A 17,198-nucleotide genomic window follows, 5' to 3' on the forward strand; every position below is an offset into this window, starting at 1 on the left:
TTATTTAAAGTAAATGGGACCAAAAGTCCCATGAATAATCAAAAACTTGGTTAATAGAGTATGACCGGAGAATAATGCATTTGGTTTCTGTGGAGAAATTAAAGTACATGCTGTGAATTGGTATTAAGGAAATTGCATGAAAAGTTAGTCTTAAGGTTCTGTGATTCTGAAGAAACAGCCTCCGGTGCACAATCTATCACATTCAGCCTTTATCTCTCTTCATTTTTTCATGACTTCTTTCACCTTGGATAACCCAGAAGCTCAGGCCTTGGAACTTTTTGAAATGGTAAGATAGCTCACTCTCCACGTTTATTTTCATCTAGAGCAGAGCTGAATTTTATTGCCAGGACTTTGTTATCTCTTCCACAGGAATTATTTTGAACTTCAGCTTCCCTTATTTTGTGGGCAAAGACTGTGTTTAACACTTACAAGCTTAATTCATTTCATCTACAGGGTACCCCTGAGAAGTTATGCCTAAAAGTGAATTTTTGGAAATAAAATTGGATTTTTAAATCACAAGGGAAATTAGCTATTCAAAGGGAGTCTGAGGCTAAATATTTGTAGAGAAAAGCATCTTTCTGCAAAATGAGTACTCTTTTCGTCCTTTTTTAAGTCTACATTTTTATCTGTAGCCTGAATCTAGTCTAGTATTGTGCATGATACTAATTTGAAAAATATCAATCATAAATTTGAAAGCATTTTGAATGTTGAAATGAGTTTTACAAGCTATTTTTAAGAGTGTAAAATTGGGTAACACATCTTTCATTATGAACAAGGGTGTGTTTGTTTATTTATGTATTGAGGAGAGAGAGAAAAAGGGAGGGTGTAAGGGCAGAGGGAGAGGGAGAAGCTCCAGGCTCAGAGGGATCCAGAGGCTGGGCTGGATCCTAGCACTCTGGGATCACTACCTGCCCCAGTGAGCCATCCAGGCACCCCTAACCAGGGCTTTTTTTTTTTTTTTTTTTAAAAACACTTGCTTTGGGTGATGAGAAAAGGGGCAGGATACTAGGTATACCTGAAAAAAGAAAAGGTAGCATTGCTTGAATGACAACCCCATTGACTGCTTCTCCTCAGCAATAAAGAGTAAGGAATGGTTAGTAGGTTGTTACTTCACTCAACGCTGTGGTTAAGAGCATGGATGCAGAAACCGGCCTGCGATAACACCCTGGTTAAAGGCCTGGTGTGGCCTTTGACCGTTTGCACCACTTGGATGTGTCTCAGTTTTCTCACATGAAACATGGAGAATACTAACACTACCTATTTAATGGAGTTGTTTTGGGGATAAAATGAGCTAATCATGAGCCGTAAGTGAAAAGCACTACGGTCGGTGATCCGGTTTTGAATCCTGGTGGTGAATCGAAGCGCCCTTCCGAGGGAAAAGACGAGAGAGGGGGGACCCGGGCCTTTTTGCACCCTTGTGAAGGCAGGGCTCCTTCTGCCTGGGCGGTACACAGGGGGAAACCAAGACTCAGCGGGGAGGCTGGTGATTAGACAAGGATCAAGGGTATTCCTTGGGGAAAAAAGAACCCTTTCCGCCGGGCCACGCCACCTTCCGTCCCGTTGGGAACTGAGGGCGAAGAGGGCTCAGTCACACGCCTAGACTTTGCGTCCCACTACTGAGTAGCGAACCATAGCTTCCCAAGGCCAGTCGCCCTGAGGGCCCCCCTCCGGTCCACTACCCGAGCCAGGGGCTGGTGGACAGCTGTGAGAGGCTTCCCAGGGGAACGGGCACCTCTGCCTGGCGCCTTTCCTTCCGGGCGGGCTGGGAGCCATGAAAAGACTTGGCAGACACCGACCCTCGTCCATTACACAAATATTTCTGTGCGCCACTCTGTGCTGGGCGTTGGGCATGCTCTGATGAATCAGACTGGGCCGAGGCTCCGAACACGAGTGTACCACTCGGCCGCTTCCAAGACCTAACCGACTCCCAGGAAACCGAGGTCTTTCCAACCTCGGGTGAGCAGGAGGTGTGGGAGGAGCTTAAGCTTTCGCCCGACCCCATCGCCTTCCCCGACTCACGTCCAAAGCCCCGCCCCCTCGGGGGTGTTCACGACTGTGCCATAAAGTAGGGAACAATCTTTGCTCCTGAACTACCCGCCTCTATCTTTACGACAGACCGTATTCCATCTCGCCAATATGGCATCCCCCATTTAGGAGGCGGCCGTGGTTTCTACCCAGATAGCCGGGGGCAGTGCTGAGCTCCGGCAGTTGATTGTGTCACCCGAAGCGCTGAAAGCTGCAGTTAACGTGCTTTTCTGGTCACGCTTCCAGGAACTCACCCTCCTCTGAGAGTCAGGAGTTGCCGCTTTCTCCTAGTTCCTGCAAGTTCTTCCTCTGCCCCTGGTTTGTTCCTCGTGCCACCTCCGGACACCCCCAAGTCCCTGACATTCCCAGACTCAAACTATGAGCCTTCGGCAGCTGCTGTTGCGCTTGCCCCGTTATCTCGGGGTGTCGGGTTCCCCGCGTCGCTGGTGGTGGTCCCCGTCCCTCGATACCATCTCCTCGGTGGGCTCCTGGCGTGGTCAGTCCTCCAGGTCCCCGGGCCACTGGAACCAAGTGGTGTCAGAGGCAGAGAAGATCGTGGGCTATCCCACGTCTTTCATGAGCCTCCGCTGCCTGCTGAGCGACGAGCTCAGCAACATCGCTATGCAGGTGCGGAAGCTGGTGGGGACTCAGCACCCTCTGCTTACCACGGCCAGGTGAGCTACTTACTCCCTATCCTCCTGACACGCTCGAACCTACTCGAATCCTTTTTCCTGGCCGACACCCCCTGGCTCGCTCAGACTGACTCCCTGCTTATTTCTTTTTACCCCTTTCTTTCCTTAGCTCTCCTGGACATTTGATGTCGTCTCTTCTCCAATCCGCTCACCTTAACTTTCTTCTCCATTTGCTCAGCTGAGCGGATAAGTGGTTTAGTTTTGAGAAAACACCTGTAGTCTTCTCGCGTTTCTGCTTCTTAATTATGAGGGTAAAAATGCCTCAGTGAATTGTAGAGAAATTGAGTAGGGATGTGGGTGTAAGTCACTTTGGGAAATGGTCTTTTAAAAATAGGATAGATTAATTTTCGTTTCCGGACTGTTCCAGTGGTCGCCTCCAGAAAAAAAATGGGAGAGGGGGAGATGTTGCTGAAGGTAGACAGTTCTTTGCAACGAATGTTCCAGCCTTAAAGTAAGAATCTATCCAGTCAGTAGTCACTGTCCTCTTGGGATTTTTATCACTTATTCTGGACTACTACTGTGAAACTTGCTATTAGGATTTTAAAACCACAACTTATGCTTCCAGTAAAAACAAACAAACAAAAAACTTTTTTATTTGAAAATAATTTTAAGCATACAGAAAAGTTGCAAGAATAAAAATAGTTTAATCAGATTCCCTATTCTAAACATATGTACATACTATTTACATTTATGTGTAAATACACACATTTTTAATGAATTATTTGAGAGTAGAATGCATACATCATGGTCCTTTATGCCTAAATATGTAATTGTGTATTTCCTAAGTGTAGGAATATTCTTAACAGTAATCAATTTAAACACATTTAATATTGATACAATACTTTATTAATATACCATTGATATTCCAGTTTTGTTAATTGACCCAGAAATGTTCTTTATAGTATTCTTTACTCTCTAGTTTAGGATCTACCTAGGATCACGTATTACAGTTAATAGTCATGTCTCTTTAATCTCCTTCAACTGGGAACATTTCCACAGCTCTTGCTTTTATGAGTAGAGCTTTAGTTAGTTCTCAGATGGGGCAGTTTTGCCCCCTCGGGAACATTTGGTAGTACATTTGGTAGTATATGGAGGAGTCATGCCTGGGGCATGCTATTGGCACTTAGTAGGTAGAGGCCAGGGATGCAGTTAAACACCTTGGAATGCCCAGCACAGACTCTACAATGAAGAATTATGGGCCTCCCAATGTCAATAGTACCAAGGTGGAGAAATCCTAGACAAAAATTACCTTTATTTCCCCCATTTTCCTTTTTTAAATGAAACTTATTTTGAGGTAATTATAGATTCACACACTGTTGGAAGAAATAATAGAGATCCAATGTACCCTTTACTCGTTTCTCCCAATGGTAACATCTGGCATAACTATACTCCAGTATCACAAATAGATTATTGACATTGATACAGTCCAAGATGCAGAACATTTCTGTCACCACAAGTATCCTTTATGTTACTCTTTTCCAGCCACTCCCACTTCTCTTGCTTACCCCCTTGGTATAATTTTTTGAGACACCTGTCATTTCTTTGTTTCTACAGAAGTGACCAAATAACAATAAAGTGATTTTACTTGTCGACATTGTTTCCAGTATCAGGAATATCATGTTATCAGTGGGCTAAACTTGTCCTGTAGTTAGAAGGTTAATTCTCTGTAGATTTTAGATGTTACACACTCAAAACACACACACACACACTCATATGTACTTACATGTTTTAAGACTTATTAATGAAACTAATGAGCTTACCATATAATTTAAAAGCTGTAACTACCAATCCTTCTGAAACTATCTGTACTCCACAGTCCACGTCCCTGAATCCCAGTGTACTGGATTTTGTGTTTGTTTTTCCTTTTTAAAAGCTATATTGGTGTTTCTCTAAATAATATGTTAAATTTTGCTCACTTTTGAAATTTATAAATATAGTAGCTTATTGCTTGTAGTCTGCGCTGCTTACTTTTTTATCCATAATTGTTCCTAAGATTTGTCCATGTCGTGCTTAATTGTACTTCATTAGTTTTTCACTGGTGTATGAAATCCCGTTGTTTGACTATGCCATAGCCTTCTCTCAATCAGCATTTGAGTGGTTTGCATTTTTGTTTTATGAAAAATGCTGCTGTGAATGTGCTTGCGCATATCTCCAGGTGTACTTGTCTTGAGAGACTAGATGGAGGAGGAGTGTATGCACGTGTTCAGTTTTAGTAAATAATAGCAAATTGCTTTCCAAAATGATTGTACCAGCTGCTGCTCTCCTAGCAATGTCTGAGTTCAGATTACTCCATGTTCTCCTAGCACTAGAACCTTGAAGTTTCTTAATTTTTGCTAATCAAATAGTGGGTTTCACTGCGTGTGGTGGTAATAGTAGTGTTAGTGGCAGGGCTCGTAATAGTACGTTGCATTGTGCCTATTATTGTCTTTGTAATAAAACATTGAAGTTAAAAGGGCAGAGCTGGAAAAGGCCTTATTAATGTGTATATTCTGAGAGTTGTAATTCATCTACTTAGTTGCCAGAGCATTAGAAGGGGTGTTGGAGAAGATGCCTTCTAAAGCCACCAGAGACACACTAGATGAAAGCTCGTAAGACTAATTGGCTCTAAAATTTCCTGTTTGTCACCTGCCCTGACTGCCCAGTATCATAGCACAGTGAAAGAAGTGGAGAGGAACAAAATAAATAAGTTGCAGTAAAGGTGATAACATGTATGAATTGTTTTATTTTGTGAGAAAAGGAAGAGCCAACGTGCATGTAGTTTTATTATTCTTTGATAGTGTATCACAATTTAAACGGTCTGAACTCATGGGCAGAACAAAAAAACCTTTGGGGGAGGATGTCCTATTTTTATCTGTTTTAGTAGCGGACCAAGCATTTGATCCAAAGGGTAAGCAGACTGTGATTATTGTAAATTATAGCTAAAAACATGGATTAAGCAACTGTATATTTTTGCATCATGTACACCTTTGTTGAAATCTCATCAGCAAAGCATTAATAATTAAGAGGAAGGATGTGAGGGCTATCTGGCTGAAACATCTGTCACCCCATTGATTGCCATGGTTGATTCAGCTGATCTGGCTGGCTAGGTATGTGTCTCCTTCCTCCCTCACTGCTCCATGTGGGTCCCTCCTGAAGCTGTGTGCTCTGTTGAAGAAGACGACCTTCCCCAATAGAGGAGAGGACTGTTTTTCCATCAAGGATATACGAGTAGCTGCACTCCCCTGCTAGGACCTCCAAAAAAGCTTTCAAGGTCCATTTGTAGGAGAATGTAAGGTAGTGAAGCTTCCAAGACTGTAGACACATCCAAATGAGGTGCTGCATTTGGCAGTCTGCCTTTCTTTAAAAAAAAAAAAAAAAAAAAAAAAGAGGAAGATGCTGTTAGCCAAAGGATGGAAAGACCCCCTGTAGTTGATTTAGTTAAACATAGGAAACTGGACTTTGTAAATTCTTTTACAGTTTCATATTTTGGGTGTCTTATTATTGACTTAAATCAATATTCTAACCCCTTAGGTCATTTTACTTTTTGTTTAAATCTGCATGGTATGGTAGAGATGAATCATGTCTAATACCCTAAAATTTAGGTGAAGGGTGGGATTTTTGGTAAGGAAATCACTATAATTTATTACTCACTACCTTCTCTTTCTTTACCTATGCCATCTCATCATGAAAGGAAAAAGAGCCTGGAAGTGTACTCTAACACATTCAGAAGTGAGATTAAATTTAAAATCTTGGGGCACCTGGGTGGCATAGTTGGTTAAGCACCAGACTCTTGATTTTGGCTTAGGTCATGATCTCAGGGTCATGAGATTGAGCCACGTGAGGGCTCCGTGCTCAGTGGGGAGTCTGCTTCTCCCTCTCACTCTCCCTCTGTGCTCGCTATCTCTGTCTCAGACATACACAAAATCTTTAAAAAAAAAGAAGAAGAAATGACATGGGTAATATTTTAGGGTAGTTGTAGTATATTACATATAATTTCCTTTGTGATTCTTTTTTCTCCTTTCTTCCCTAGGCTCTCATACTTCTGGGTAAAGGGAGGACCTGAAAAGCAAGTACAGTAAAGTAAAATGAACAGCAAGAAAGGAATTAAAATAGTTAAAACAATATTGGGAGGGGGAAGGTAGGAGGAATCATTCTACATTATGTCAAGTTATAGATACAGTTTCATTGATCAAGACAGTGATATTGGCAGAGGAATAGACAGATCGATGGAACAGAATAGAGAACCCAGAAATAGATCAACACAAATATGCTCAATTGATTTTTGACAAAGGTACAGAAGCAATTCAGTGGAGGGAGAATAGTCTTTTTAACAAGGTGCTGGAATGATTGGACATCATTGACAAAAAAACGAACCCTGACCTACACCTCACACCTTAAGAAAAAAAAAAAAAAAGGAAAATGGATACCTGTGAGATCAATGTAAAATGAATTTAAATGTGAAATGTAAAACTGTATAACTTTTAGAAGAAAAATAGAAAACATCTCTATGATCTGGGGCTAGGTAAACAGTTACTAGACATAACACGAAAATCCCATTTCATAATAGAAAAATAAAGGTCAGGAATTTGACTTCATCAAAATTAAAGTCTTTGTAGGGGTGTCTGGGTGGCTCAGTTGGTTAAGCAGCTGCCTTTGGCTCAGGTCATGATTCCAGGGTCCTGGGATTGAACCCCACATTGGGCTCTCTGCTCAGCAGGGAGCCTGCTTCCTTCTCTCTCTTTGCCTGCCTCTCTGCCTGCTTGTGATCTCTCTCTGTCAAATAAATAAATAAAATCTTAAAAAAAAAAAAGAAAGTAAACAATACAATTAGAAAATGAGCAAAAAGACCCTGTAAAAATGACAAGTAAGTATATGAGAAGGTGGCAGGTAAACATATGTAACATTAGCCATTAGAAAAATGTAAATTAAAACCGTGATAACTGCTACTTACCTGCTAGATAGGCTAAAATGTAAAGTACTGACAATCTGATGTCCTCTGTGAAGATGCAGAGAAGTGAAACCAGATTTCTTTTAACGTTGCTGATGGGAATGTAAAAATGGTATAGCCGCACTGAGAAACAGCTTGGCAGTTTCTTATAAAATTAAACATACACTTCCCATACAAACCAGTGATCGTACCCCAGAGAATTTACTCCAGAGAAGTAAAAACTTGGGTCAAAACCTATACTCAAATGTTTATAGCAACTTTATATGTAATAGCCCCAAATTGGAATAACCCAGATGTCATTCAGTGGTGAATTGTTGAACAAACGATATTGTAGCCATGAAATGAAACCCTGTTCAACAATGAAAATAACTGAACTATTTATTCATACAAAAATTTGAATGAATCTGGAAAGAATTAGGGTGAAAGGGATAAGTCAATCCACACTACTGGTGGGAATGTAAAAAGCCACTACAGAATACAGTATGGTGGTTTCTCAGAAAAATTAAAGAATTACCATGTGATCCAGCGATTTCACTTCTGGGTTTATAGCCAAAAAAAAAAAATTGAAAGCAGGGTCTCAGAGAGATGTCCATTCTCCCATGTTCATGGCAGCATTGTTTCCAATAGCCTAGTGGTGGAAGCAGCCCAGATGTCCATCAGTAGGTGAATGGATAAACAAAATATTGTGTACATATAATGGGATATTATTCAGCCTTAAAAAGGAGATTCTGGCACATGTTGCAACATGGTAAACCTTGAGGACATTATGTTAAGTCAAATGAGCCAGTCACAAGAAGACAGATACTGTATTATTTCATTGATATGAGGAATCTAGAGTAGTTCCATTCACAGAAAGTAAAATGGTGATTGCCAAGGGCATAGAGTTTCAGTTTTGTAAGATGAAAAAGTTCTGGAGATTGGTTGCACAACATTGTGAATGTAGTAAACTGTACACTTAAAAAATGGCTAAGATGGTAAATTTTATGTGTGTCTTACCACACAAAAAAAGTCAATCTCAGAAGTTTATATATTGTTGGAAAGAAAGAATTTCCTCTACCCTTCAAGATCCTTCTAGTTGGACTAAAAATCAAAATTACATGAGACAGGGGCGCCTGGGTGGCTCAGTGGGTTAAGCCGCTGCCTTTGGCTCAGGTCATGATCTCAGGGTCCTAGGATTGAGTCCCGCATTGGGTTCTCTGCTCAGCGGGGAGCCTGCTTCCCTCTCTCTTTCTCTGCCTGCCTTTCCGTCTACTTGTGATTTCTCTCTGTCAAATAAATAAATAAAATCTTTAAAAAAAATGACATGAGACAGATTAACAGGAGAAAATCAAATTTAATAGCATATATGTGGGGAATTCACATAGACATGAAATTCCAAAGAAATGAAGCAAGGAGATGGTTATATGGGCTAAGAAGAGGAGGAGGGGTATGGGTATTACAAAGGGGAGAAAGACCATTAGCAGGAAGGTGAAAGGAGATATTTGGAAACAGATGTTGCCCAATTATTCAGATAAGTTTCTCAGGGAAAGAGGAGAATTATTCAGATAAGTTTCTCAGGGAAAGAGCTCTGTTAATAGCTCTCTTCCTGGTATGAGCATGCAGTTGAGGGGGAGGTGAAGAGTTTTTCCTTGATCTGCTGGGTTTCAATTGCTTTTAACTCAAAATAATGTTCATGCCAAAGTAGCCAATCTTGGGACAGCCTGCCCTTGGCCCCTGCAATACTGTATGATTCCATGTATACAACATTCTCAAAATGACAAAACTATGGAGATGGAGGACAGATTAATGCTTGCTAGAGTCAGGGACAGAGTGGGCAACAGGGAGGATATAAATACAAAGAGGTATTTTGTGGTGATGGAACATTTCAGTATCTTTTTTTTTTTTAAACATTTTAGTATCTTGATTTTTTTAAAAAAAGATTTTATTTATTTGACAGATAGAGATCACAAGTAGGCAGAGAGGCAAGCAGAGAGAGAGAGAGAGAGAGAGAGAGAGAGAGAGAGGAGGAAGCAGGCTCCCTGCCTAGCAGAGAGCCTGATGCGGGACTCAATCCCAGGACCCTGAGATCATGACCTGAGCTGAAGGCAGAGGCTTAACCCACTGAGCCACCCAGGCAGCCCCAATATCTTGATTTTGATAGTAGTTACATGAATCTCTACATGGGATAAAGGTGTTAAAACTATGTACACTGACACATACAAATGAATACAGGTTAAGAAAAATGCTGAAAATGGAATAAGGCTGTAGTTTTGTGTTTTGTTTTGTCTTAAGATTTATTTATTTGATAGAGAGAGCCAGGGGAAGGGGGCAGAGGGAGAGAATTGAAGCAGACTCCGTGCTGAGCGCAGAGCCTAACGTGGGGCTTAATCTCACAATCCATGAGATTACAACCTGAGCCAAAACCAAGAGTCATACGCTCAACTGACTGAACCACTCAGGTTCCTAGGTCTGTAGTTTTGTTAACACTAATGGACAAATGTTAATTTTTGGTTTTCATATACTGTATTACAGCTGAAGACTGAGGAAAGCCAGATAAAGGATACATAGGACTCTATACTATTTTTGTAACTTTCTGTGAGTCTGTAATTATTTAATTATTTTAAAAAGCGGAAAAGAATCTCTTTGAATTGAGAGAGAGAATGAATGAGTGAATTAACCAACAAACAAGCAGTAGGCTTAGAAGACAGGAGACCTGCATGTTCTAGTTTTATTCTGTCAGTAGGTAACGGTATGACCCAGGTAAGTTATTCCTTGTTTTCTGGGCTTTAGTTTCCTAAGCAGTGAAGTAAGGAGTTTGTATAAATGATTTCCAAAGGTGTTGCCATTTCTATATTAGTATACAAATTAGTGTTGTAATTGAATATGGCAGGTAAGAGAGCCATTGTCATTTCTCAAGCAGGGAGTGAGCAGATTGGATGCAATGTGGTAACACAGATCTATGATCCTTTTCCTATTATTTAAAAATCCTAAAGGCTCAGAAAACAGAATGTTTTTTCATGCTCATAAATCTGACCTGATGAGTGATTATTTATAGTCTTTCTTTATTCCACTTAATGTGAATATTCATGCACTTTTTGCTGCAGAAATATTCATGTGTTTGATTACAGGGTGCTGCCCCAGATCCTACTGGAGTGCAGGGGAGAATGCACTTTCCTAAAATCAGAAAAATTTTGAATTGGTTTCAAAAAATTTTTGAATGAGATATTGTGGACCTGTCCACGCTGGACAGTGGGCTGTGGGATGGACTAGAAGGTATGTGATGTAGATTCGTAACGTGGTGGGGGTTTAACATGGCAATAGTCTATCAACCTTTATTTCCTCACAACTTGTACCCTATGGTTCGTTATTACCTTGCTGATTAAATGTGATTATCCACTTGTGTAAAATATATATTTTTTATTTTTAATCATTTAAATTTCTGTATAAATCATTACAGATCTCCCCTACTATCTGAAAGTAGAGCGTTTCTATGAAACCTTCGATAAGCCAAAATGGCATCAAGCAAAAGAAGCAATTACCATTAATTTATATGGAAAACTTTTTGAGTATTCCCAGGCCCAAAAAATAATCTCCCTTAGGCTTTTTTTGATATCTTAGGACACATCTTGCTAACGAATGCACAAAATAAATCGAAATAAAGCACAGATGCTCACAGATATAGTTCAAAGCTACAGCAGTTTGATGCTAAGATGCTGAGTGTAGTTCCCAGGGAAGGATCTGGTGGTTCCAGTCTCGCTGCTCCGGGTGTGTGCTGCTTCTGTAACGGCTCACTGCAAAACAAATGTTGAACGCTATTTTTGCTTTTTGCCTTTTTTCATAAAAGTGAAATCCTCTTTGTATTTCTTTTGGTCAGTGAACTAATATATGTCTTTTGTAAAGCAAAGTGGCTCTAATGTGAACTTTTGAAAGGCAGGGTATTCTGTATTATTTTGTTTGAAGTACTTTTAGTTTTATATATACCTACTGTCAAGAACTGAAATGTTTTTAATAACCATATGGAGAACACTTTATTGTTTCTAAGGTAATGACTTACTTTTTTCACATAGAATTAAATTTTTGTTGTTTATACATAGTTGATATTGAGTAATATGGCCTTATTTGTTTTCGTTGATTACTGTTGACATATTTGGCTTTTAGGATTAAATTTTTGTTTAAATACTCTTATCTTTTTACTTTTGCCTTGATCTCTATTGCACATTTACATAGGTAGGACTAATTTAGTATCATTTAATGGAGACAAATTATGACATTTCATCTTTCTCTAAGGGGGTGTTGATTCCTTGGCAGACACTTTTTGTTCCTGAGTTCACTACAGTTACTTGGCTACCTATAAAGCCTTATTAGTCTTTTCTGCATGTTAAAATTCTTCAGAGATCTTTGAATTTATTATTAGAAATTTAATTTTAGTCTCTTCCATGTTTATAAAAGACCTTTTCTAGATTTAGTTCTGTAATTACCGACTGAAAACCTGCGTTACTTATGAAGGACTTTTTTTTTTTTTTTTTTTGGATGACTAGGAGAAAATTAAAAATTTTAATTCATTCCACAAATATTTGAGGTGCTCTTGGCATGGAATGTACAAACAAGAATAAGACACAGTTGCTTCCCTTCAGGAATTCATCAGAGATGGTATAGTGAGCCTGAACTCTATAATCAGACTGTTTAGATTTATATCCTGTCTCTACAACTACCAAGTTATGTGATCTCGGGCAATTTCCTTAACCTTTTTGTGTTTTAGTTTCCTCATTTGTAAAATGAGAATAATAATAGTACCTATATCTTAGGGTTTTATGAAGATTAAATGGATAAATACAGGTAAAGTGCTTAGAAGAGTATCTGGCACATAAAAAGTATCCAAGTGTTAGCAATTTTCATTATTGAAATTCATTTCAGTGGGGAGATGTGCTAATAGTGAGAGTACCTTGGGATATATGCTATAGTATGTGTGAATGATATGCTGTAGAGACAGGGATAAAAAAAAAAATCTCTACAGAAAATTGAAGACTTTCAAAGATGAGATGACCTAAGAGTTGGGTCATGTTGGATGGAAAGGAAATGACCAAGGCAGGGACATTGAGAAGAAATTGCTTAGTCAGCGGTAGAGAAGTAGTAGTTTGGTGTGGTCTGAACACGGGATGTGATGAGACATAAAGGGTAGGTTGAACATATATGTCACTTCTGCCAAGACAGAGTAATGAATGTTAAACAAATAGAAAACTGGACAAAAAATATGAAACAGTTGTATTCTTGGAGTACGAAGCAGTATAGGGTTGTGATTCTATGAAAGGGAGCACAGATGAGATGAAAACTATCACTCTGGCTTTGTGCTGGGAGGTATTTTCCAAATAGCCACACAGAGAGAGGAACAGGAGCAGAGGATGGTGGTATCGGTGAGTTTGAGACAGATCAGATTTGGGGGAAGCGAAGGCAGCAGGAAATTGTGGGTCAGAATACGGAAGAAGAGGGAGTATACAAAGAAAGGTTCCAGACAGCTGAGGGGCCCACCTGAGTTTCTTGTTGAAGTATGAGCAGCACATATGTAGGATGAAAGTCCGTGAGGCTGGGGAGCTATAAGCTGGCAGATCTCAGAGTTCTCACAGAGCTGGGAGGCATCTGAATTCTAACTGGACATTATGGAAAGACTTTGTTGAACAGCCAGGCACTCAGTGAAGACCCCAGAAAATTGTGCCTCAATAATAGGGATAAACCAGCTTTAGAGGGCAGACTGGTCGAGAACCTCCCTAATAAAACTAAACAGCAAGTCTTGCAAAGATCAGGCTAACCCAAAAGTAGTTTAACTGCCAGCCAAAGCACCGAAATTCTTTTTTTTTTTTTTTTAAGATTTATTTATTTATTTGACAGACAGAGATCACAAGCAGGCAGAGAGGCAGGCAGAGAGAGGGGGGGAAGCAGGCTCCCCGCTGAGCAGAGAGCTTGATGTGGGGCTTGATCCTAGGACCCTGGGATCATGACCTGAGCCGAAGGCAGAGACTTTAACCCACTGAGCCACCCAGGTGCCCCGCACACCGAAATTCATAAAAGGAAGATTAAAATCCAGTCACTCATCAGCACAATTTAACAATATCCAACATCCAATTAAAAATTATAGGACAGGGGCGCCTGGGTGGCTCAGTGGGTTGAGCCACTGCCTTCGGCTCAGGTCATGATCTCAGGGTCCTGGGATCGAGTCCTGCATCGGGCTTTCTGTTCAGCAGGGAGCCTGCTTCCCTCTCTCTCTCTGCCTGACTCTCTGTCTACTTGTGATCTCTCTCTGTCAAATAAATAAATAAAATCTTTAAAAAAAAATTATAGGACATTTCAAGAAGCAGGAAAATATGACATATACCAGGAGAAAAATCAGTCAGTAGAAACAGACCCATAAGACCCTGATGATGGAATCAGTAGACAAGACTTATTATAAATATGCTCAAGTTTTTATTTTTTAAATGTATTTTAATTTAAAAAACATTTTTAAATTTAAATTCAATTAATTAACATATAATGTATTATTGGTTTCAGAAGTATAGGTTGTGATTCATCAGTCTTATGTAACACCCAGTGCTTGTAACATCACATGCCCTCCTTAATGTCCCTTACCCAAGTACCCTATCCCCCACCACCTCCCCTCCAGCAACCTCAGTTTGTTTCATATGATTAAGAGTCTCTTATGGTTTGTCTCCCTCTCTGGTTTTTTCTTGTTTTATTTTTTCCTCTCTTCCCCTATGAAGCTTTGTTTTGTTTCTTAAATTCCACAAATCAGTGAGATCATATGATAATTGTCTTTCTCTGATTGACCTGTTTCACTTAGCATAATACCCTGTAGTTCCACCCACGTTGTTGCAAGTGGCAAGTTTTCTTTTTTTATGGCTGTGTAATATTCCATTGTATATATAGACCACATCTTCTTTATCCATTCATCTGTCTCTGAACATTTGGGCTCTTCCCATAGTTTGGCTGTCATGGACATTGCTGCTATAAACATTGGGGTGCAGGTGACCCTTCAAATCGCTACATTTGATTTCTGGGGTACATACCCATTAGTGCGGTTGCTGGGTTGTAGGGTAGCTGTATTTTCAACTTTTTGAGGAACCTCCATACTGGTTTCCAGAATGGTATTACCAGCCTGCATTCCCACCAACAGTGTAGGAGGGTCCCTATCCTCAAGTTTTTAAAAGAAAGCATGAATAATGATACATGTGATAGAAAAAATATGTAAAGGGTAATATCTGGGGTTCCTGGTTGGCTCAGTGGGTTTAGCCTCTACCTTCGGCTCAGGTCATGTTCTCAGAGTCCTGGGATCGAGCCCTGCATTGGGCTCTCTGCTCAGCAGGGAGCCTGCTTCTCCATCCCCCACCTGCCTCTCTGCCCTCTTGTCAAATGAATAAATAAAATCTTTTGAAAAAAGTAATATCTGTAACTGAAAGTTCAATATGTAAAAGGAAAAAATTTATCTGGATTGGCTCAACAGTAGATTAGACCCTGAAGAAGAAAAGATAAGTGAACTGAAGACATAACAATAGGTACCCTTTCCAATATGATACAGAGGCTCCATGAACAATTATAGCTAATATTCTTAATAGTGAAAGCCTGAATGTTTTCTTCAACAGGACTCAAGGATATTCTCCTTTCCTATTCTGTTAAAATTTTACCAGAAGTTCTAGCCAGTCAAGAAAAAGAATATAAAAGCATATTGGGTTAGAAAATAACAGCAAGTCTTAATTACTAAATAACATCACATGCTAGGAAAGCCCTAAGAATTTACAAAAAAGTTATTGGAGCTGTAAGCAAGTATAGCAAGCATAAGTTATATAATGTCAAAATATACAAACCAATTGTGTTTTCTTATATCAGCAATGAACAGTTGGAAAATGGATTTGCAAAATGTTCGCTGTAATATAAAAAACATGAAATGCTGAGGGATAAATTTAACAAAATACATACAAAGTCTGTACATTGAGAGCTATAAAACACTGGTGGGGAAATTAAAGATGACATAAATATACCCTGTTCATGGATTAATTTAAATTTATTAATTTTAATATTATTAAAATGTCTCTTCTTCCCCAAATTCATCTATAGATTTAACATAATCCCAATCAAAATTTCTACAGCTGATTTTTTTGTCAAAATTGATAAGCTGATCTAAAATTAATCTGATTGCAAAGAGTCACAATAGCTAAAACAATTGTGAAATATAATCGTGCAATGCTAGCATGACATGATTTCAAAACTTCTAGATAGCTACAGGAAACAAGACTCTGAAGGACTGGTGTACAGACAGGCATATACATCACTATGACTGAATATAGTTCTGAAATGGACCCACAGGTATATATGGTAATCCATTTTTGACAAAGGTAGCAAGGCAGTTAAGTGGGCAACGGATAGTATTTTCAACAAATGGTGTTGGGGGAAAACCTCATGCCATAAAGAACAGTGACCTTGAAGTGGGTCCTATACCTAAACATAAAAACTAAAATACAAAAATTCTAAAAGAAAACTCAGGGAAAAAAATTGTGACTTTGAAGTAAGTAGAGAATTTTTAGAAAACATGAAGTGTAAAAGAAAAAAAGAACTAGAGTTCATTGACATTTAAAACTGCACTTTAAAAAAATGCTGTTAGGAAAATAAAATGGCAATAGGGCGCCTGGGTGGCTTATTTGGTTGAGCATATAGCTCTTGGTTTCTGCTCAGGTCGTGATCTCATGGGTTGTGGGGTTGAGCCCCTCCTCGGGCTCTATGCTCAGCGGGGAGTCTGCTTGAAGACTCTCTCCCTCTGCCCCTCTTGCTCTTGACCGTGTGTGCTCTCTCCCTCTCAGATAGGCAGGTAGGTAGATAGATAGGTAGATAGAAAAGAGCAAGCCACAGAGTGGGATAAAATATACACATGTCTGACAAAGGGCTGGAACGTACAAAGAAGTCTTAAAACTAAAGCAGACAACCAACTCAAAAATTGGGAAAGATTTGGACATTTTACAAAAGAGGTTACCTAGCCAATTAGTAAAACTGAAAATGACAACATGCTTAACATCATCAGTCACCTCAAAATGCAAACAAAGTAAAACCAGAAAGAGATGTCACTGCATACAAACAAAAATGGCTAAATTTAGGAAGTCTGACCACGGTAAATGTTGGTGAGAATGTGGAGCAGCTGGAACTGTCCCATGCTGCTAATGGGACTATAAAATGGTACAGCCACTCTGAAGAACTATTTGGTCTTTTTTAAAAAAAAGGTTAAGCATACCCTTGTACCTTATAATCCAGCAATCCCACTGCAGGGTATTGAAATGATAGAGAATGAAACAAATGTGCAGTCTTTTTTTTTTTTTTTTTTAAGATTTTATTTATTTTTTTGTCAGAGAGAGAGAAAAAGCGAGTGAGGACAAGCAGGGAGAGCAGCAGGCAGAGAGAGAAGCAGGCTCCCTGCTGAGCTGGGAGCCCCATGTGGGACTCCATCCCAGGACCCTGGGATCATGACCTGAGCCAAAGGCAGCCGCTTAACCGACTGAGCCACCCAGGTGTCCCTGCAGTCAGAGATTTTAACACAATTATTC

General features: G+C 39.6%; 1 protein-coding gene across 2 annotated transcripts in view; it reads left to right on the plus strand.

Annotated features, from left to right (window-relative positions):
* Nucleotides 1-765: 765 nt before the first annotated feature.
* The window catches only part of PDSS2 (decaprenyl diphosphate synthase subunit 2), a 260,870-nt gene continuing 244,437 nt past the window's right edge, over nt 766-17,198 (plus strand). The window contains exon 1 of one of the 2 annotated variants that reach the window (XM_082732091.1): nt 766-2,699. In XM_082732091.1, coding sequence (XP_082588217.1) covers nt 2,404-2,699 — 296 coding nt within the window. In that variant the 5' untranslated portion in view covers nt 766-2,403. The remainder of the gene's footprint in view (nt 2,700-17,198) is intronic. The other variant, XM_082732090.1, reaches the window with a different exon arrangement.

Source organism: Mustela nivalis, assembly GCF_964662115.1.
Source record: "Mustela nivalis genome assembly, chromosome: 5".
Taxonomy (NCBI): Eukaryota; Metazoa; Chordata; class Mammalia; order Carnivora; family Mustelidae; genus Mustela; species Mustela nivalis.